Genomic DNA, 22,432 nt, shown 5'->3' on the forward strand with positions numbered 1-22,432 from the left:
AATAGCAAATTCACTCTCAGAACGCACACTACTCCCTTAAAAAAGAAAAGGTCACAATTAAATTGGTCAATGCAAGAACACCTTTCATCATAGATCTGCTCATTCAGTACTGACCTGGTGTTTAAACTACAACTTTATCAGAAAATACAATGACGATATTGAGAGATAAGCCTGCTTTAACCGGTCAAAAATTTTTGTTTTTACAATGTAAGGAAGTGCAAAATCTGATTCCAAAATCTCTAACTATAGTATTTATTTCATGATATTTTAACTATTTATTTATTCATTTTTTTTTTATTTGTAAGCTAGTTGAAGAAAGAAGAGAATGTTCTGTGACCTTTGCACACTGTTGAGATTGATTTATTTAGGCAATGCAAAATTATTGCTTCGAAAAAGGTATTATTGTTAATTTATATCTTAGTTATTCTTGATTCCATGACATGACGTGTAGTACATAAGTCATATTATGAAAAATAACTAAAATATAATGTAAGAAAGATGAGAGGAAAAACAGTAGGATATAAAAGTTTCATAGATATTTTTTTGTTGTTTTTTTACAAAATCACTTTTGCTTTCTTCCTCTATAGATTTTTTAAACAATTTTCCCTACCTTTTGTATTGTGTTTAAAATAGATGCCCTATTAGCTACTAAATGTGTCAACTTTCTTATTATAAATGAAGGTTCTTTAAATTTATCACGTTTTACTTGTGCCAGGAGAGGTGCCACTTTTAGCAATTTATATTGGTAAAATACAGGCTAAATGTTTAGTTTTGGATTTCATAGACCCTCATCCATCAAAGTGCCAACTTGGCATAACTATAGTGATATGCTGGGAAAGTATTTACTATGCCAATTGGCCATCACAGGACCTATTTCCTATGATAAGTAACTTGGAATGTAAGTTATGCTGTGACATATGTCTACAGAAATCTTACACACACACACATGCGTGTGCATATAAATGTATATATGTGTGTATATATATATATATATATATATATATATATGTAAAATACAAAATGGGACAAGAGCACAAAATATCCAGACAGTTAGGTGAAACAAAAAAGGGACAACAAAACATCCAGATAGACGATATAAAGAAAACAAGGACGGGTCATTCAGAGTTTTCTTTCCTCAGTTGAATTCCAGATTATCTTTGTAATTTCAGCTGGTTATACTCGAGATTGCTCCAATCTGGCCAGCCCCAAGGAAAGATTAAGCTAAGAGCATTAGATTCCTTGGACAAAAGCAGCGAATGTATAGAAAACAAGGACGGAAAAAAATGGAGAATGTTATACAAATGCAAATAACAGGACATAACAACAGGTGTCTTTCGACTAAGGACAAATTAAATTAGGCTGGCATGCGTGGAAGTAAAGCCTTATGGCAGGGATACAAGATTTCACAGGCACAGGGAGGAATATAGATGTTGCATGGATGGCGGTGGCCGAACCAAGAAAGAAAGGTCAGGCTTGGCCAAACACTGGTCATATGGGGTGAGAAGAGAGAGAAGTAGAGGCAGAGGGACAGAAGAAATAAGGAGGGGCGAGAAAAAATGACAGAGACACAGTGAAGTGAAGAGGAGGGAAAGTGAGCATGAAGAGAAAGCAAGGAAATGTGAGAGGGGGTTAACGAAAGAATGAAGAGTGGAATGAGGGAAGTAAGCATGAAAGGGCTGATAGAAAGAATAAAAGAATAGTCATACAAGATTTAGATAAATATATACTTACACATAAGAGACCAAAGTGTACATACGCCACTATAAATATATATATATATTTACTTGTTGAAATAACTTTGCTGGAGTTGGAGTTAAGAGAAGATCCTCTGCTGTGTTTTGAACAGTTATAATAATTCCATCTTGTGTCCCAATCTGTAGGTTAGACTCACATCTTGCCTAGGGCAGGTGTTAATTTGTTTCTTTAAGTTCCTTAAGAAGGGTTTATTGTTCTTTCTTATTTAAGGGTGTGTGGTGAATTTGAAGACTGACATCCTTCCTTCCTTGTTGAATTAACAATGTTAAAGTCTCTAAAAATATAATTGCTTTATGAACATCTGTGAATTTAAGAAATTTGACAGATCTAGGTAACAGTGTCCAGCAGACAGAAAATTATATGACTTTTAAATTTATTCTACCCCTAGGGTCTTTTCAATATAAACTTCTATTTTTCACCCTCCCACTTCTCTTTTAACTGCTATATTCTTTCTAAATGCAACTCGGTATTCTGTTAATTAATTAGAAAAATTTTTAATGATAATGATCTTATTGTATACAATATTGAGGTGCTCTATAAGTTGTTGGAAAATGGTAGCAAAGAGGACAGAAAGCAGCAATAAGTCAAATAAAGACAGACAACAATGACAGCCAAAAGTACATGCTTAGACATAAACTTAAGAAGACAGAAAAATGAACAGTAAAAATGCCATAAAAAGGTGAATAGGAATATCAGTAGTGTTAGAAAATTTGAGGAAGCAAAGAATTTTTGAAGGACACAATGTCCTGACAGCTATCAACCAATTTCGGTAGTCTATTTGAAGCATTTGCTATTCTGAGCATTCAAAAATTTTTCCAAAAGTCGTAGAGGCTGTCTTTCAAAGATAATCTCATTGAAATATATTTTCTTTATCAGTGAATGCTGTTATTGTAAAATTAGAATATGAATTCTGTTTTACAAAAAATAGTTATTTTTTTCTGAATTTAGGGGAGACTTGAAGCACTTAAACAACCAAACACAACTTTCATTATGTAGGTTTGGCAGCCAAAACCATATTGTACAATATGAAGTTTGGAATAACAAAGCTTATGAAAAAGAATCATATTGAAACCTACTTATGTATTTATTTCTATTATCAAGTTTATCAGATATAATTATCTGAATATATAATTATATATATATATATATATATATATATAATTATCTGAAATAATTAAAATATGGAAATCTATAAAGTGCATTGAAAAAATTCAATGGAAAAATTAAGCTAAAAACATTGATAAAATATCATACCAGGATTGGCAATTAGGATCTTTTATTTAATTTTTACAAGCAATTTAATAAGATTATGTTACAATTAAAGGAAACAAGTTTACTTTAGCTAGATAGGCTTTCCATTGGCCTTGGCCAGAGTTGATCATGTGTCTGCACATATATGTATGAAGCTATGGGCCAGATTTTTTTAGATAAACTGGCAGCTCCCCATGCATGCAGATGTCACCTCTCCATGATACTTCTATTATCCAAGGGAAAAACTCTTGACTTGGGCCAATACTGCTTAGCACCTAAGTTATCACAGGTATTACTGTCAGAATACAGAGTCAGAAAAGATACTACAATGCATCTGTAGTATTATTTCTGATCCTCTATCAATTCTACCAATCCCTTAGTCTGGATTGATACTTTTTTTTTTATCAACCTCAGAAGATGAAAGGCAATGTTGATCTTTGCAGGATTTGAACTCACAGAGTGCAGAGTCAAAACAAATACTGTGAGACATTCTATACAATACTCTAACAACTCTACCAATTTGTTACCTGAATCAGTGAACTTAAATACAGTAAAACCCTTGAAGGGTGCCATTTCATTGGAGTTTATGCTTTCCAGTGAAGAATCCTGCCCAAAATATTAGACATTTCCTCTCCTCATAGGATGCTAATATGCTCTTTTTCCTTCTTTTACTCTGAAGTTTAAGTTGATTTTTACATGATGTAAAAAAAATAGCTCTTATTTAAGCTAGCTATCATTTGATATTCATTTCTGCGAGTGGGAGGATGGGGACTGTGCCCATGACTTTTATAGGTTCTCTGAGACAGAATTGATGAAATTGATATTTAGTTTGAACAGTTATGAGTTAATGTCTGTGGGAAAACAGGGGCCTGAAAGGAATTCCAGTAGTTAGTATGGAAATCTGATGGGAGAAGGAATCATAAAATGGATTAGGAGAGATGGTTGTGATGGGAGGGCTTTGGTGGAAGTGTTGTGCACTCTGCTATTTTGTAGAGTATAGACTTTTGTAGTAGCAGTAGAAGAGGCAGGGAGATGGAAGTACAATAGAGGGATGGAGGTTGGAGCTTCTTTGTGAAAGAATTTTTTTCCAGTCATCTGAGTAGCATTCTTTTGAATGCAGTCTAGGTCTATTTATTTATTCATTTATTTATTTGATTTAGTTATTGTAACAGTACCATTGTAAATGTGTGAGCAGTGTTCCATTGTAGATCTTATTTGGATCTTACAGGAATGCATTCACATATGAAATGATACAAAAGATTCATGGTTGATCAAAAGTGCCAATGAATCAACTTTTATTCAAAGCAAAATGTATAAAAACCAATTATGTTTGCTAACAATTGTTTGGTTCAGTTGAATTTGAAAGATTTTAACTGCTTAACTACTTTGTGTAATCTCTAATCACCTAAAAGGAGATGAGTATTTTTTTTTATGATTAATTTTATTTATTTATTGGCATTTGTTTCCATGATAGAATGAATTAGGTGATTTTGTAAATTCCAACATTTGCATAAAATATTGAAGCAGGTGCTTCGCAACTAAACAGTTCACTGAACTGTGAAGTAAAACATAATCCAATGCTTGTGGCAAGATTAGTAACAATTGCTATGAACCTAAATTTTATAATTATTTAAAACAATTTTTTCTTCTACATAAAGCTTCTGTTGTGCATATCAGATCACTTTCTATAAATGAAGGAAAGGGACTTTTCTAAACATTTTTTCTTTAATAACAATGCTATGTATTGATTGCAATGCCTTTGACCAAAAACATTCAAACAATTTTCACCCTCCAAAGCACACCATCACTACATTTTTGTTTCGTCAAATTTTTGGCTTGTTCTTCACAGATGACTGGCATTTCATGGTTATATTTCTTCAGCTAAACTGTAACTTAACTCAAAGTAAATTACATTTTCTCTTTGCTTCTAACTGCTGCTAAAATTCTCTAAACAACATCTATTACTTTGAAAAGTGCTCTTCATTCAGCACTGTGCTATTGTATCTGTCACTAGTTATGACATATTAATTGTAGTTTTCTGGTCACAATATTCTTTACCTTGGGGTGTCTTTTATTATAACCCTGGGCTGACCAATGCCTTGTGAATGAATTTGGTTGAAGGAAATTGTGTGGAAGCTTATTATATATGTGTGTCTGTGTTTGTATCTGTTCCCCTCCCCCACTACTTGACAACCAGTGCGTTTAAGTCCCCAAAAGAGACTAAAAAAAAAAGTAACGGAATTGATCTGCTCTGCTAAAACCCTCCAAGGCTGTGCCCCAGCAAGGTCACAGTCCAGTGACTGAAATAGTAAGAGAGAAAAGATACTCAAAGATTTAGTGACATTTATTATGTCCATGATAAATGTTCAAATATGTAAATATTTTCAAGTTCAGTTTTAGTTTTTATTTAGTTTCTCTTGGATTTGGGATTTACAGAATTTTCATGACAATCCACTCTATCCATTGTTACGTTTAATTAAAACAAGCAGAAAATGTCATTTGAGATTAAGGTTTATTATGCAAAAATATATGATGAGATATTAATCACACCGCTAAAGTATTATATTACTATTTAAACCACAATTTCAGAAATTTGAATGAAATTAGATATTTATATGATGTATAACAATAGCAATAATTTTGGAGATGTGACTGAAATAGAATTCTTTGCAAAGAACTACTCTGTTGTGCACAAGAATATTGAATTCTCAGTATTATTGAATTCTGCTAAATTTATTGATATTGTCAAAGGATTTCTAATTTAATATCCTATCCTAAAGAATTAAAGTTAAAACATCTTACTCTTGATGAGAAAGTTTATTGGCTGAATGGCTTTGTGATATTTACATACAGTGTAGATTATGTAATTTTCTTTGAATATTAGGTGAGAGGAACTAAAACTACAAATATGTTGGAAAATTCTGACTTACTTTGAGGTAGAACAAATATTTTTTGTGTGGATAAGAAGCTTGTTTTGCAACCATGTGGTTTCAAATTCAAGTTCATTGCGTAACACCCTCGGCAAGTGTCTTCTATAGCCTCTAGCTGACTAATGTCTGTGAGTGAATTTGGTTGACTGAGACTGTGTGTGTGACTTTGTGTTTATCCCTTCCCCACACTTCACAACTGGTATTGGTGTGTTTATGCCCCCATAACTTAGCAGTTCAGCAAGAGACTGATAGAATAAGAACCAGACTTTAAAAAGATAAGTACTGGAGTCTGTTTGACTGTCTTTCAAGGTGGTGCCCCAGCATGGCCACAGAGATTGGACAAAAATGAATAAAAGAGAAAAGAATTGTTATGAATGACACATTTGTTTCTTGTCGTCATCTTTATTAAGCATTATTCCAGTAATTTTTTTTATTTTAACTTTTTTTACTTGATTATTTTCAAGCACCTGTCAATTAATTTTACATATTTTTGAAACCTAATTTATCAACTGCACACTGGCTTCATTAAATTTTTTTTGCCTTATGTTTACAACCCTTTCACATATAGACAGACACATGTTTATAATGAGTATTTCTTCTTTCAGACATTGTTCTGATAATCAAAGCTTTTTAAATTAGTTTTTATTTGTTATTCTATTTTTTCCTATTGTGCAGAATTTCAAACCCCTTATTGACAAAGTTGGCATAAGTAACAGCCGCCAGAAGCCTGTTGAATTCTTTGTTGACAGAGAATTATTGGTTACAGATGAAAAAGAAATCATTAATTACAAGGTAAGCTTATTAACTGAAATTATACATGTGTGTGTGTGTGTGTGCATGTTGTATTATGTATTGATTATACTTTCCACAAGCGTGGTCCATGTCAAAAGTGATGGGGTTTATTTCTGTATCCTTTCAGTAATTCTCAATCTTTCTACTTCAAGCCTTGTTCCTTTTTTTGTTCTTGTGTTTTGCTTTTGTCTTCCTACAGTTATTCTTAATCTTTTTATTTTGTGCTTTACTTCTTGTGTTATTTTACTGTACTACTGCTACTACTACTACTACTACTACTACTACTCTCTAAATCACATTGAGCATTGACGTCTTGTGATAATCTTCATCTGCTTTATTCAGATCGAAGTTGAGCAGTTTCTCTGTGACAGAGAACTTCCTTTGTCTGTTTGACTTGCAATTACTTTGGAAAGTTGGCTCTTTACTTCCTTGCTTTCACAATCTCCCCCCCCCTTCACTCTCCTTCATTATTCTCGCTTATGTTATTTTCTCCTCTCCCTCTACATCTTGTTCCTTGTCTTTACTTTCAATCAAAATCTGCCTCCACTGCATCTTGCTAAGTTGCCAATGCTTCCCTCCAGGATACACTTTGATATCCTGCCTGAATCTCTCTCTTTCTCTCTCTCTCTCTCAAACACACACATTCTATTGTTACCTCTCTATTGTAGAGCTCTTCTTTCCACCCTCCTCTCCTACTTCATTACTTACTAGTGCTGTCTCATTCTCTCTCACTCTTTCTTTCATCACTCTTTATATTTCAATGTCTGCTTGCCTGACAACTTGTTTCACCAACATACTTGTCTGATAATTTTCTCTCTTTCTCACTCCACCCTATCCCCAGCTGTCTGTCTGTCTCTCTCTTTCTCTGTCAATCTCCCATCTATCTATTTTTATCTAATCCAACTTTCTTTCTCTTCCACCTCTCTCAGCTCAGTCATTACTTTCCACATTTCTCTAGCATGGCAGGAAGACAGAACCCAATGAACCATAACAGTCACTTGGCTTGTTATACAGAAGATTATTGCAGTATTGAATGCAATGTTTGCTGGTCCATTGATCTTTTGTGTAATATGTTGAATTTGTAAAACTCATATAACATTTCTCTTTGAGAACAAATTTTATAATTGAACTTAACATTTGTTGATATAAAAATATCTAATTAACTGCATGCAAATAATTTAATATATGTCAGGAATTGAAATATTGTGTTTATACATGCATATGTGTGTCTAATTTGTTTTAAACGGAAAAAGTTACTATTTTAATGAGATGAGTACAATGTTTATTTGAGTCTGAAGTATAGGCCAAACAAGCTATTTGGCATCAGTATGACAAAAACAGAAAGATTACTGAAAAATATTGAATTATTTGAAGATATAGTTTTTGTAGTTTTTAATTACAGCTTCTGTCTCGAAATTATTTTTCTCTCTCTCTCTCTCCTTCATATTTCTCTTATCGTCTGTTTAGTGTCTCTTTTCCATGTTGCTGTGGATTGCTTTGTGCTAGCATATGACATACGAGCAACCCCCCCCCCCCGTCCAATGGACAGTACTGAGTTGTCAAACATTTAAACCAAATTTTCTCAAGACAACTTGTCCGACCATCCCATAGGCCTCCCCTTTGAGAAACACTGATAGACTTTTTTTCTATTCCAAAGAAAAATAATTTTATTCACACAAATATGCAACCGAAGAGTTTAAAGTACCAGTAATGATAAGGCTGTTGACTGGGAGAACACAAACATGGTTTAAACAGTAAGCTTGGCAGGAAAGAAATGTGCCTTTAAGCAGTACAAAAACAACAAAAAATGGAAGGTGCAGTTATGCAATCTCACCTGGAATCGATTTTTGTAATTTTTTCAAGACTTATACATGCCCTGATACTATCGGTATCTACATATCAAATTTGAGCGCAATCAGATGGAGGATGCCCAAGATCCTAGAAGACACACACACACACAGGCAGACAGAACGGATTTTATATAAGAGATTACTGCTTATCAAAATCGTTCTCAGTTTGTCCATAAAGGAATACCTTCTAATTGGAAGTACCCTTTACACACATAGGCTGTAGTAAATGCAACTCATCTAGGAGCTAGACATTTTGATCAAGCCCATTACAGTGTGGTGGCAGAAATTCCCCAAACATTTGTCCTTAACACTTTTGATATTATATGAGATTTTGCTACTGCCTTAGGAGAAAAAAATTATTAGGTGAATGACTTAGAATAGTGTGTCATATTGTTAAATGTTTTGTTACTACTCTTGTGCCAAACTCGAGTACTTGATTTCTTTTTCATGGATATTTCCAACCAAAATGATTGAATAAGAATGCTGTGAAGAAAATTGTTTACAAATATGCCTGCTATTCGCCAAACAAATGAGTAGAATTTTGAACAAAGCAAAGGTTATTTATAAAATTCTTTTTTCCTAACAATCAGTCTGACAAGTCATAGAAATATCACCTGAACTTGAAATATTTTATCAAAACATTTAGACAATAAACCATTTAATCAAAATTGGAATGCTGTAGGTCAAGACTTAGTGAAAAAAAAACAGTCACTGAAGTATTTATTAGCTGACCATAGAAGAAGTTGAACTAAATGCTGCATATAATGATAAAAAAGTTTTTGTTTTAATGCAATAATTTCTAAAATATATTACATCTTAGAAGATGCATTTACCTTCTTCATTTTGACTTACTACTCTTGTTGCTACTGCTTCTACAACTATTACTATTACCACCATTACCCTCTGCTGCTGCTACTACTATGAGGGGATGCTGAAAAGTTCCTGGCTTTGGGTAAAAGAAAATACAAGAGGATCAGTTAATTATGATTTTATTCAGATTCACACACTTATTGTAGTGGTCCTTCAGTTTTTCTAAGCTCTGTAAAAGAACTCGGAAGGTTGGGCCAGCAACCAAGCTTTTCACAATACCCTTAAAGCCAGGTACTTTTCAGCACTGCCTCATACTACTACTACTACTACAAGATTTAACTATTCCAACCATTACTCTTCCTAGAATCCACCAACTAAATACTAAATACCTCACTTTATGAGGACCAACTTTGCGAGACCCTGGGTTTTATTTTATATTAAAGTTTTCAAGCACAAGAACCTAATTTTGAACAAAGTGCAAAAGTTTCTGCAACCATAACAAATGCTTCTGCATGTTACCAAGAAATTTATAGAGAGCAAAAAAAAAAAGGTTCTCTTAAGCAAACAGTTCTAGACTTGTTTTTTAAAAAGAAATCTACAAGTCCATCTACGAGTACTTGTGAATCAGGAATTGCGTCTACAAGTGATGATGTGCGTGAGTCTAGTGCGAGTGAAAGTGATTCAGAAAATGATAATAATAATAATAATAATAATAATAATATTATTTTTATTATAAATGATCTTGACATTCTTTTTACTTTACATAAAATATTCTTTACATTCTACTGTTTTATTGCCATTTATTTATGAGTATTGTAAATTTTATTGGTAAAATATTTTCCTGGAAATGAATTATGATTTATAACATTGCTACTATGGGAAATTATCTCAGCTTTGAGCTTTTGCTTTATGAGTGGTTTCCGGGAACAAATTAACTCCTATATTGAGGCATAGCTGTATTTATGTATTGGTTTCTCATACATTGGCCAATTAATCAAAAGAAACTAGATTTTAGTGTTAGAGATGGGGTTTTAGTGACAGCTGTTATTGGAAGGAAGCATTGAACATCATGTTAAAGGTAAAACTTTTGTGCATAATACAAAGTAAGAATGACAGGAGGTGGGAGGGAAGAATCAGGTAAGCTGATAATGGTAGCAAAAACATGCATGTAAGCAAGTGGTTGCACTGTGTTGTGAAATGCAGTCTAGGATGCTGGTGTGTGAAGAACAACAATACCATCTCTTGTAGATATGTAGTACTGTAATTTGGGTTGTAATCAAGTTTTGGAGAGACATCCTGAAGAGGATATCTAATATTAGAAATAGTTTTGTCATTGTCAGCTGGAAAGGTCATCATTGGCATACCATTTTTGTAACTTTAAGGGATTTATCCTTGTGTTGTTCCTATACAAGTTGTGGTGTTGTGCAAATTGTCTTAATTGCATGGAAGAAAACTAGATTGTCATGTCCTTAGTGAATTAAGTTTCAAAGGTGTCTGTTTATAGAATCAAGCAAATCTAGCATAAAATGTGTTTGTTGTATCTGAATAGAACTTATGTGCAGAAGAAAGAGTAAAGAGGTGTTGATTTGCATAGTTGTGCATGCTTATGAGTAAGCCTTTTCTACACATGCTGGTCAGATAGAAAACTTCAGATTTAAAAGATGAGAGCTAGATAGTGTCCATAAGCAAACAGCTTTGCTAGGAGGCTCTCATGCAATACATGCCAAAAGGCTTTGCAACAATTGTTGTTTGAACCAGTTTACAAGATGTAAGACTGTTGGTGCTTGGTGAAGCAGAGCAGATAAGATTTCCAGTAGATCTGGCTCTATTGAAATCATATTGGCGGTTAATGAGAAGGACAAAAAAAAAAACTGACTGCAGAAAAGTTAGTGGTTGTTTGTAATTAACCCTTTCATCTTTAATATTTTTGAAAGTGAGAGCAATAAGTTGGTAGTTGGCAGAGAGCTCCTGCCTTAATGCAGGAGGGTTAGAGATGTTGGATTACTTGAGTGGAATGTACAGTTATATGGTGGCGGTGCATAAGCCTAGATAACCCATGATTGAGCAGATTTATGATTAGTGATTAAAAGCATTTCAACCATGACTGTCCTGTCATTTTATATGTCAAGGAAGGACAAAATTGATGTCTTACTAAGACAACATATAGTGATGTGAGCTGACATATAATTGCTACTTTCTGCAGATTGAGTTATTCCATGGAGAGAAATAAGTTTAGTTTGGTGAAGACAGAAGTTAGCTCCAGAATATATTGTTTTAGTGTAATGGGAGGAAGATCATCAAGTTTGGTTAAAATGATTGAAGAAAATTTTGAACTCGGTAACTGAGACCGAAAAGATGAGTTCTGAAGGGCATTTGTGTATGTATGCGAAAGTGCATGTAGTAAGAAGCCAAAATGAGCACCATATGTTTTATCTGCGAGTATACTACTGGGTGGGAAACAGCGGGTAGGATAATTACAAAAAAAAAGTTATTAGAAATCCTTCCGGCAAGTTACCAGAAAGCCCAACTGCAGTTTGAGAGACAAGAGAACTTGTCAGATGTGCTATGCATGAAATCATCTTTTGTTTTCTAGCTATTCATTTTGAAGACGGTGTGTTGGTGGGTGAAATCCTCCCAGTTGGTAACACTTAGTGACTTCCTTCAATTGTTTTAAGCAGTTTCTTTTCTTTCTTTTTTTTCTTTTGTTTGTTACACCTAAAGTACAACTGTCGGTAAACCGTTTATGAATTTTGTTATGTCTTGTAGGGATATGCAAAGAAAGGTGGTATTGGTTACTGACTGAATTTTCTTGGGTGGATTAGAGATAAAGAACATTTGTTGTCAGTAGTATTCAGCTTAACCAGTTAGCTGTCCAGCTACTAGAGAGTTGATTGCGAGCAGCTGGTGCTGTTGTGTGGTAAGGTTATATTAAATAAGTTGCTTTGATTATGTGATGATCAAATAACAAAGCAATGATTGAGAATGAAATCAAAAGATAGGTAAGGAGTTCAAGTGGTGCTTATTGAGCTCAGTATGATAAATGCTTGGCCTCTGTACCAAAGGTGTTGGTATTGGAACAACGTGAGAGTCAAGTGATCTTGTGTGCATTTAAGTCTCCAAAGATTATGTCTTTGGCAGCAGAAGTAGTTATCTTCAATTCATGATGAAAAGTTTTTGAACACTTACTGGTAAATTAGAAGAATTTGGTAAAGATTAGAGACAGCAGATGAATTTAGACTTTTAGAAGTGTGCTGAAAAGAGACCTTACTGATAGTCTTTGTAACTAAAGTCCAGGCAATAGATATTGGTTATGGGGAAAGTTGATTTTATGTACACACAGATACCACATTTAGGAATAAATTTAGAATATAGTGCAACTCGGAGAAGACATAAATTCTGAGGAATAGAGAAATAGTAGGAATGAAGTTTTTGTCAGGAGATAATGCATTTTTTTTTGTTCTTGATTTCTATTAGGAATTTATACAATTTTGCAGACCTGTTCACCACCATTTCCTATAACATAATCATAGAAATAACAGCATGCGTTTTCATATCATTATATTTGTATTAAAAGCTTTTACTGCAAGGAGTATGCGGTGTCATAAAAGTATATCTTTCTAGTAAATATACTGTCCTTACACTTTTTTATAGTACTTTCCATTTCCCTCAACTGCTATGTGTTGCTCCTTTGCAATGGAAATTTTCCATATGAAAATGAAGTTATGGAAGTTCCTCATGTTCCTGCTAGTAATGCTTGTGTTACAATTTACAGTAAAGATGGCTGTAAAATAATCATGATACAGGCAATATTAAATTTATTTTCTTTCGAAACTTTTAAAAATATTTCTTAATACTTTTCTCAGATTATTTCTATATCCTTATATGTTTATTTTTTTTTTTTGTGTGTGGTGTATTTATTAAGTGCCTTAAACTTTGGGGTTATCAGATAAATTCGTTTGATTTTTCTTCTTGGCACGCCATCATCATATATCTGAAAAGAAGCGAGATTTATTCAAATTTCAAAAGCAGTTATCTAAAGTTGTAGAGGAAGAATAGAACAATAAAAAAATAAAATGTAAAACACTATGATGAAAATGTTTTTCATGTTAATTTGAATAGCATTGGAAAGGATTAGAATAAGAGGTGGGGATGAATTTATCTGATGACATAATAAACGAAAATTCAAATTAATATTTGAATTTGACAAGATGGTAAACTGGAAGAATCATTAGCACACCGGGCAAAATACTTAGTGACATTTCATCTGGCTATGTATTCTGAGTTCAAATGCTGCCAAGGTCAACTTTACCTGTCATCCTTTGAGGGGTCGATAAAGTAAGTATCAGTTGATCACTGGGGTTTATGTAATCGATTTAATACCTCTCCTGAACTTGCTGGCTTTATGCCAAAATTCGAAACCGATATTTGTATGTGACCTTTAATTATTAATTTTAAATTTTGGCATAAGGCCAGCAATTTCAGAGAAGGGTGGGGCCAGTCGATTACATCAACCCCAGTGTTCAACTGGTACTTATTTTATCAACCTCGAAAGGATGAAGGGCAAATTTAACCTTGGCAACATTTGAACTCAGAATGTAAAGCTGAAAGAAATGCTGCTATGCATTTTTTTGTTTCAGTAACAATTCTGCCAGCTCGTTGCCTTAATTTTACCCATAATTATTAATAGCTTCTATTTCTGTTTTAATACATATCACAACAAAAATTCAGTTTAACAAAATTTTGATTTTGTGCATGTGTAATGGAGAAGCAGCCATTTGTTGAGAGGCATGATAGGTGGAAAGGAACAGCTACCTTAATAATAAAAAGAAAATTCCCAACACTTCACTAGCTAAATTTATCTGGAATCACAAAGAGAAAAATATTGATTACTCAATTTTGTGGTCAGTTATACACACCACACTTGCATGGGTAGTGGTTATTCATGTCCTATGGAAGTACTAGAAATTCTCAGGTGTAATCTGGTCTAATTAATGAGCGTAATGAATTATTGATCCATTGCTTCTGCCAATTCAATAAAACATTCTTAATTTCGTTTAGCTAACTTACTTGATTTAAATAGAATTAAAGATAGTATTCTTATTCTTTGTGTTACTCCAGCTTTATCACAAGTGATTCTGAATAAAATGTCCTCTACATCTTAATATTTCCTACTTAAATTATTTATGTAACTATTCATATATTTCTTATCTAATGAATTTATTTAATTTCAACTGTAAATGATCTAATATTATCTAGCCCTAATTCTCATGACGGTCTTGTTTTATTAGATATAGTCTGTATCTTTATTCTAGTTACTTTGTCTTTCTCTCTTCAAGTCTTTTCTTGATATTCTCATTATATTTCTCTTTCTCATATTAATGGCACTTCTAAGAATATAGTAATGTACTGTCACCTCTTTGAACATTTCCATTTTATATATGATAACATATTCATACAATAAATATTTTAGTTCCCTGAACCTGTTAATGTTAGTTGCCCTGATGGTTTACAATAGATCTAATGCAAATGAAAAATAAGTCTTCATAACCCATCTGCTTTGGTGTCTCTCTGATAGTGTGACAACTTGCTGTTTAATTTACTGCTCTGATCTTCAAAACTCCTCCCTTTTCCGTTATGTTTAAGTAACCAAATTAATTTATGTACACTTTATGTTTGGTCTGAAGAGGACGATTGGTGGAACTTTTCACTGTGTGGATTTATGTAAACTCTTTTATTTATATAACCCAGCATGTTAATTGAAGTAATGATTCCACAAATTACAGAATGATTGTCACTAATTAATAAATGTAATATCTTCATCTTCATACCTTTGCTTGTGTATGTTTATACTCTGTGGTGGATGTATCAATCTCATAATTGATACATTTTCCTGGATTTTCAGTTGTGTAGTAGGCTTTTCAATACTTTTTATTAACAGACTACTGGTTGTAATCTTTGTTCCTATCCATTCTGTTAACCTAGATTTCCTGAATCCCTATCCTCTTACTATATATATGTATGTATATATCTATATATCTATATATATCTATATATATATAACTTATAAAATAAGGGCAAAAGAAAAATTCTAATGCCAAATATGCCAAAAATAGACAAAATTGTCAATAACCATTATAATTTATGCATCTCGAAACAAGCTGAAAGAAATTTCTAAAAAATTCCGTTATTACCGTATTGGTCCCAATTTCAGAGTTAATTCATAAGAATTTTCCCCTCCTCAGCGATAAATACGTAAGACATAAATGAAATACTTACTCATACTCAATGGAAAAAGCAAGCACTAAGTCCTGAAAAATTTTATCCTATATTAGATGTAAATTTAATAGTGTTCACTTCCGGACTCTCTCACTCTGTGAAAGTTTCTAGTTCGAATCACACATGTCTCGAGATATGCTGAAGATTTTCTATTTTGGATATATTTGGGGTACTTAGGTCTGCTCAGGACTTAGTGCTTGCTTTTTAAAAATTACTTCAATGATCCATGTGATCCCTCTTATTTCTAGCATACTAAACAGCTACATAGGAGGTTTGATCACCTTTAAGATTGTTTACAAAAGAGAAATTAAGATTGTGATAAAATAATGAAAGAAATATGTATTCAGTAATTAGTGCTAGCATTGTACTCCCCTTTCTACAAAGATTCTTAAAAGAATTTTCAGGAAAGAATGAAATGAACTTCAAGTCATTTTCTTTTCTACACAATTGTAATGAAATTATCGAAATGTATGAGGAAAACAAAGTTAAGTTGCATGAAATATTCTCTCCCCATTTTTTTCTTTTTTTTTCCACATTAAATTCCCCTTTAACCACCCATTTTCCTGAAAGTTATGAGGAGGCAAAATTGACCAATGGAAAGGTACACTTCTGTAATTATGTCCAACTGAAGGAAATTACAGCTGGTTTTCTTATTCAGCTTTCTACATCTTCAGGAACACCCAACAAATATGAAGGGAAACTGGAAACAACATAATTTGGTTGATACTAGATTAAACTCCCAATTTGTAGAAAGCAGCATCACAAATGTTTTTTTTTTTATTAGAAGCACAAACAGACATTAATTTATTCTACAGTAAAGTGGAATGTCAAATTGAATATCATTTGTAATTGAAATGTGACTTTAAATATTTAATGATAAAAGAAGCTTCATAACTACAGTTTGATAAAAATATATTAAAACTGGAATTCATAAAAAGTTTCCAGACAGCCTAGTCTTTGATATGCTTTCTTTTAGCAAAAGTTACGTAATTCCTACTAATTGATAAGTAACTTTCTTCTTATCACACAGATATATGCGTATGTCTATGTATAGGTATGTTTGCGGTCACTGTCACAAACTTACCCAGCCACCTTACGTATGCGAATATATACAAATATAGACACTTACACACACGTGCGCGCGCACACACACACAATACATAGGGATATAATTGTACACACATTTATGTGGTGGAGGTGGACTTTTATTGTTTGACAATGAAAATTCAGTTGTATGATAAACCAAATTACATTCTCCAGCTGAGCTTTCCATTGGCATATAATTCTCATACTGAATAACCTTGACACAGTACATGACAAGATTGCACCATTTGAATGCTATTTTCAATCCACTCAACATTTTTTTGGAAAGAGTTGGATGAGTCTAATAGTAATTACGAAGGTATATCAGCTTGGAAAACACACTCTGATCGTTCTGATAGAAGAACCCCTGAATTTGTTGGTGAGATCCCTGCCATGATTAACAACGATCCCTCCAAGTTAATCAGGTCCATCACCAGGGACATGGGAGTGTCTGAGTTTCTTATCAGGCAGGTAGTGCATGAAGACATTCGGTATTCCTCATACAAGATAAGAATGGGCCAATTTTTATCCCAAGCCATCAAGGATAAGAGGAAAGACTGTGCTACAAAGCTTTTGAACTAACTCAAGCATCCCCTCCAACTGAACATACTTTGGTTTTTCTCAACTGTTGGCTTGCTGTGGTGTTTTGAGTGATCACTAGTGATGGTGATGTTATGCCTCCATTCATCTTCCCATACGGTCTCAGACTCAACACGGAGGCCTACATCAAGTGCCTGGAGGAATTAGTACAGCACTGAGTCAAGAGAGTGGTACTAGAAGACCCTATGTCTGGCAACAGGACTCTGCACCATGCCACACAAGCAGGAGAGCCCAGTCATGGCTGTCAGACAATTTCTGCAACCACATCACCCCTAACATCTGGCCACCTAACTCACCAGACTGTAAGCCCCTTGATTGTTATGTGTGGTGTGCAGTTGAGCAAGAGATCAACAAAACTCCTTGTAACACCAAAGATCAACTGAAGGCAAGGATTAAACAAAAGACTGTTGAGAAGAGTTGCAGGAGATTCCAAAGTTGTATGGCGGCCGTGGTTGAAGCTAATGTCGATTTTATTGAATAAATTTACTCTTTAGTATTTCAAGGTATTTTAATGTAATTTTAGTAAATATATCTGCTGAAATGAAACGTCAGTGTTATTTTCATGTTTGCGTAATTTAAACGACAATTTATTCACCGCACCCTGTATGTATATATATATATATATATATATATATATATATATATCACATCATCATCCTTTAACATCCATTTTACAAGCTGATATAGGATGGATGGTTTAACCAGAGCTAGCAAGCAGGTGGGCTGCACCAGGTTCCACTCTGATTTGGCTTGGTTTCTATGGCTGGATACTGTTCCTGAAACCAACCACTTTATGTTGTATGCTGGGTGCTTTCAATATGGTGCTGGCTTGAGTACTTTTTACATGGCACCAGCACAGGGCTCTTGCAGGTTAATCCTGTTTATCAGCAAGAGTAGCATTAACACTTCTGCTGTGGAGGACGGGCCTCCTTGAGTACAGCAAGGTGCCAGATATCTCGGTTCTTTGTCATCACCTCCACAAGGTTCAATGTCCTGAGGTCGTCCTTCAGTATTTCATCCCATCTATCAATCCATCCATGTCTGTTAATCTCTCGCTGTCCATCTATCCATCTATCTATGTCACTTGTTTTAAGCCCTGTCAGTCAGTAGCTTGTCTTAAAAGTCATTGGAGGGGCTCACCAATGGAGGGATTCTGCTGTGTGATGCAGGTATGATGGGTGTGTTGATGGGATGGCTATCAGTTGACCAGATGAAGCAATCATCATGTGTGTGTGTGTGTATATATAGATATATATATATGTGTGTGTATCATTCATCCTATATTTTGTTTGTCATTTGACTGCAGTCAAGCTGGTGCACCACCTTGAATTTTAGTTGAACAAATCAACCCCAGTACTTTTTCTTTGAAACCCTGGTACTTATTTTGTTAATATATATATAAAGTAAAAAAAATGGATAAATACAGTTAAGCATTGCATACATTTCCAGGATAGAAATATCTCTCTCTCTCTCTCTCTATATATATATATATATATATATATATATATATATACATATATATATATAAACACACACGTGTGTGAGTGTATGCTCTGTGTGTGTTATTAGCTGACACCCTACATGAAATTGATAAATCTACCAAAGCTGTTTATAGACTGTTTCCTTGTTTAGCACAATGGCACACATACCAGTTGTGGCAGCTTAATGCATTATAATGCATATATACATATATACATGAATATGAATGTATGTGTATGCATATGTATATGATGTAGTTATATGTACATGTATGTATGGGTATATTATATGGAGTTATGTTTCTTTATTAGCCACACAGGGCTGATATATATGTAGTTATATGTACATGTCTGTATGTGTTTATATACATGTGTGTACATATATATTGTATACATATCATCATGCATATGTGTGTGTATGTGCATGTATATAAATATTATATACATATCCATGTGTCTAGATTTATAAATATATGTATGAATATATGTATGATGAGATATATATATACATATATGTATGCTTATTTGTGTATGTAATATACACACACACATGTATTGATGTCTATATGTTTATCTGAATATATGTGTATCATATACAAGCATATGTGTGATTGATATATATGTGTGTGTATATATATATACATACATACATACACACTTGTATGTACTAGTACATATGCTTATCTATGTAAATGCATATATATATATATATATATATATTTCTATGTAATTGTACATATGCTTATATGTAAATGCGCGCGCGCGTGTATGTATATGTGTGTATATATATATATATATATATATATATATATATATATATATATATATATATATGGAGAGATAGATAGAGATTGATAGATAGATAAATATACACACACACACAAACATACATATATATACGTATGTATGTATGTCAAGCCTGAATATGTTTTGAACGTTTTGCAAATATCGCAAACTGTTTGATAATCATTTTCGTTACATAAGTCCCCTCTCAGCTTCTATTTAGTTCTTTTAATATCTTTTACCTTATAATAAAGTCCATACTCTCCCTCTCTTTATATTTCCCTCTTTACTTTTTTCCCCTATCTTTCTATCCTTTTTTTTTTCTTCTCTCCTGCTGCTTCCTCTTTATCAATACTTCTCTCTCTCCTCCCTCCTCCCATCTAATATTTCTCGTTCTCCTTTCTGTTTCATCTTTCTTTCCACTTGTCTATTTTACAATCTTCCTTTTATGTCTAAATCCGTATTTTACCTCTTTCTCTCCTTACAGCCGTCTTTTCACCTCTCCGTCGTAGATCTTTCTATTTCCTTACATCTCTCCCATTCTCTCTCTCTCTCTCTTTCATGCTTCGTGTCCTTTTTATTCGCACCGTTTTTATATGTTTCTTCGTTTCCATTTTTTTTCTATCACCATCACTTATTTATTTATTACTCTGTTCTCTGTATATACTTATTATCTCACCACGTCTCCATGTATGTATATATTTTTCTTTTCTTGTGATAAATTTTCCTCTCTTTTCGTCTTTCTCTATCGCAGCATATTTGTTTATTTCTCTTTTCTCTCTCACTTTGTCACTCTCTCTCTCTCTCTCTCTGTCTCTCTCTCTCCATCTCTCCCCACTTTCACTCCCTCTCTCTCTGTCTCGTGCCTGTCTTTCTCTCTTTTTCTCTCTCTATCGTATCCTACATCTTTTCCTTTTCTTTACCTCACCAGCTTCTTACATGTAATCTTAGTCACGTATTGATTATCTCCCTTGGTCCATATACCACAGAACTTCCTTGTGATTTTAAAACCAGACGAGAGATTACTATATATTATGTTGATAATTAGAGGACAATGGGTAGCAGAACCTGCAGTACGTCGGACAAAATACCATGCCGTACTCAGTTATGCCCCTTTACACTCTGCTTTCCGATTTCAAGGTTGACTTTTTATCCTCAGAATCGATAAAACAAGTACCAGTAATAACCTTACAAGTGATAATTTAGATTAGTAAATAATGGACACTAGCACTTTCTTACAATTATACTACAATACAGAATATTAGTATTTATGTCTGAAAACTAAAATTAATTTCACCCGACAAATTTACATCCAAGTGTAAATTTGTGGCTTTTTGACAATGTAGAATAAATTCTGTATTTTCTATTTATAATTAACTCATTATTATTATTATTATTATTATTATTATTATTATTATTTCTTCGCCTGTCACTACGTTCTGAGTTCAAATACCGCCAAGGTCGACTTTGTCTTTCATCCTTTCGGGGTCGATAAAATAAGTACACGTTGAACACTGGGGTTGATATAATCGACTTATCCCCTCCCCCAAACCTGCTGGCCTTGTGCCAAAATTCAAAACCATTATTATTATTATTTTATTATTATTATTATTATTATTATTATTTCTTCGCCTGTCACTACGTTCTGAGTTCAAATACCGCCAAGGTCGACTTTGTCTTTCATCCTTTCGGGGTCGATAAAATAGGTACACGTTGAACACTGGGGTTGATATAATCGACTTATCCCCTCCCCCAAACCTGCTGGCCTTGTGCCAAAATTCAAAACCATTATTATTATTATTATTATTATTATTATTATTATTATTATCATTATTATTATTATTATTTATCTTAGTGTTATTTGGGTTCACCATGTGTTATTGAAAAATACTTTTGTGCACTATGAATTATATCAGCTCTTTTGTTTTCTTTCTGAAACTAAAATGCATTTGATAAATTTCCTCACACGCATAGAACTATATTCACCCAAACTCACACATACATCAGTGCACACTCACATTGGCACATGTACTTATACACACCAGCACATACAAGTGCATACACATACACAAGCACATACACTAAGACAAGCTCATACATTTACAGGTGCCTATAATTACACATACATTAACATATCAATGCATACACTTACATACACACCCTAGTGCACATCACAAACACACTTTGTGCACACACTTATTAGCACACACATTCAATCATAAATATTGATTTCAAATTTTGGCACAAAATTTTAGGGGAGTGGGCAAGTCGATTATATCGACCTCAGTACTCAACTGGTACTTGTATTATCGATCCTGAAGGGCAGAGTTTGAACTCAGAACATGGAAAAGGACAAAATACTGCTAAGCATTTTTGCCTGGCATGCTAATGATTCTTATTTCTTTATTGCCCGCAAGGGGCTAAACACAGAGGGGACAAACAAGGACAGACAAAGGGATTGAGTCGATTACGACCCAAGTGCGTAACTGGTACTTTATTTATCGACCCTGAAAGGATGAAAAGCAATGTCAACGTCGGTGGAATTTGAACTCAGAACGTAGCGGCAGATGAAATACCTATTTCTTTACTACCCACAAGGGGCTAAACACAGAGGGGACAAACAAGGACAGACAAACGGATTAAGTCAATTATATCGACTCCAGTGCGTAACTGGTAGTTAATTTATCGACCCCGAAAGGATGAAAGGCAAAGTTGACCTTGGCGGAATTTGAACTCAGAACGTAGCGGCTGACGAAATATCACTAAGCATTTCACACGGCATGCTAACGTTTCTGCCAGCTCGCCACCTGACATGCTAGCGATT

At 33.7% G+C, this 22,432-nt stretch overlaps 1 protein-coding gene across 5 annotated transcripts in view; it reads left to right on the forward strand.

The window, feature by feature from the left end:
* Positions 1-22,432, forward strand: part of LOC115219521 (probable JmjC domain-containing histone demethylation protein 2C) — a 321,052-nt gene that overhangs the window by 71,350 nt on the left and 227,270 nt on the right. For all 5 annotated transcript variants that reach the window (XM_036509010.1, XM_029789698.2, XM_029789699.2 and 2 more), the window contains exon 3: positions 6,612-6,728. In XM_036509010.1, coding sequence (XP_036364903.1) covers positions 6,612-6,728 — 117 coding nt within the window. The remainder of the gene's footprint in view (positions 1-6,611; positions 6,729-22,432) is intronic.

Source organism: Octopus sinensis, linkage group LG14 (assembly GCF_006345805.1).
Source record: "Octopus sinensis linkage group LG14, ASM634580v1, whole genome shotgun sequence".
Taxonomy (NCBI): domain Eukaryota; kingdom Metazoa; phylum Mollusca; class Cephalopoda; order Octopoda; family Octopodidae; genus Octopus; species Octopus sinensis.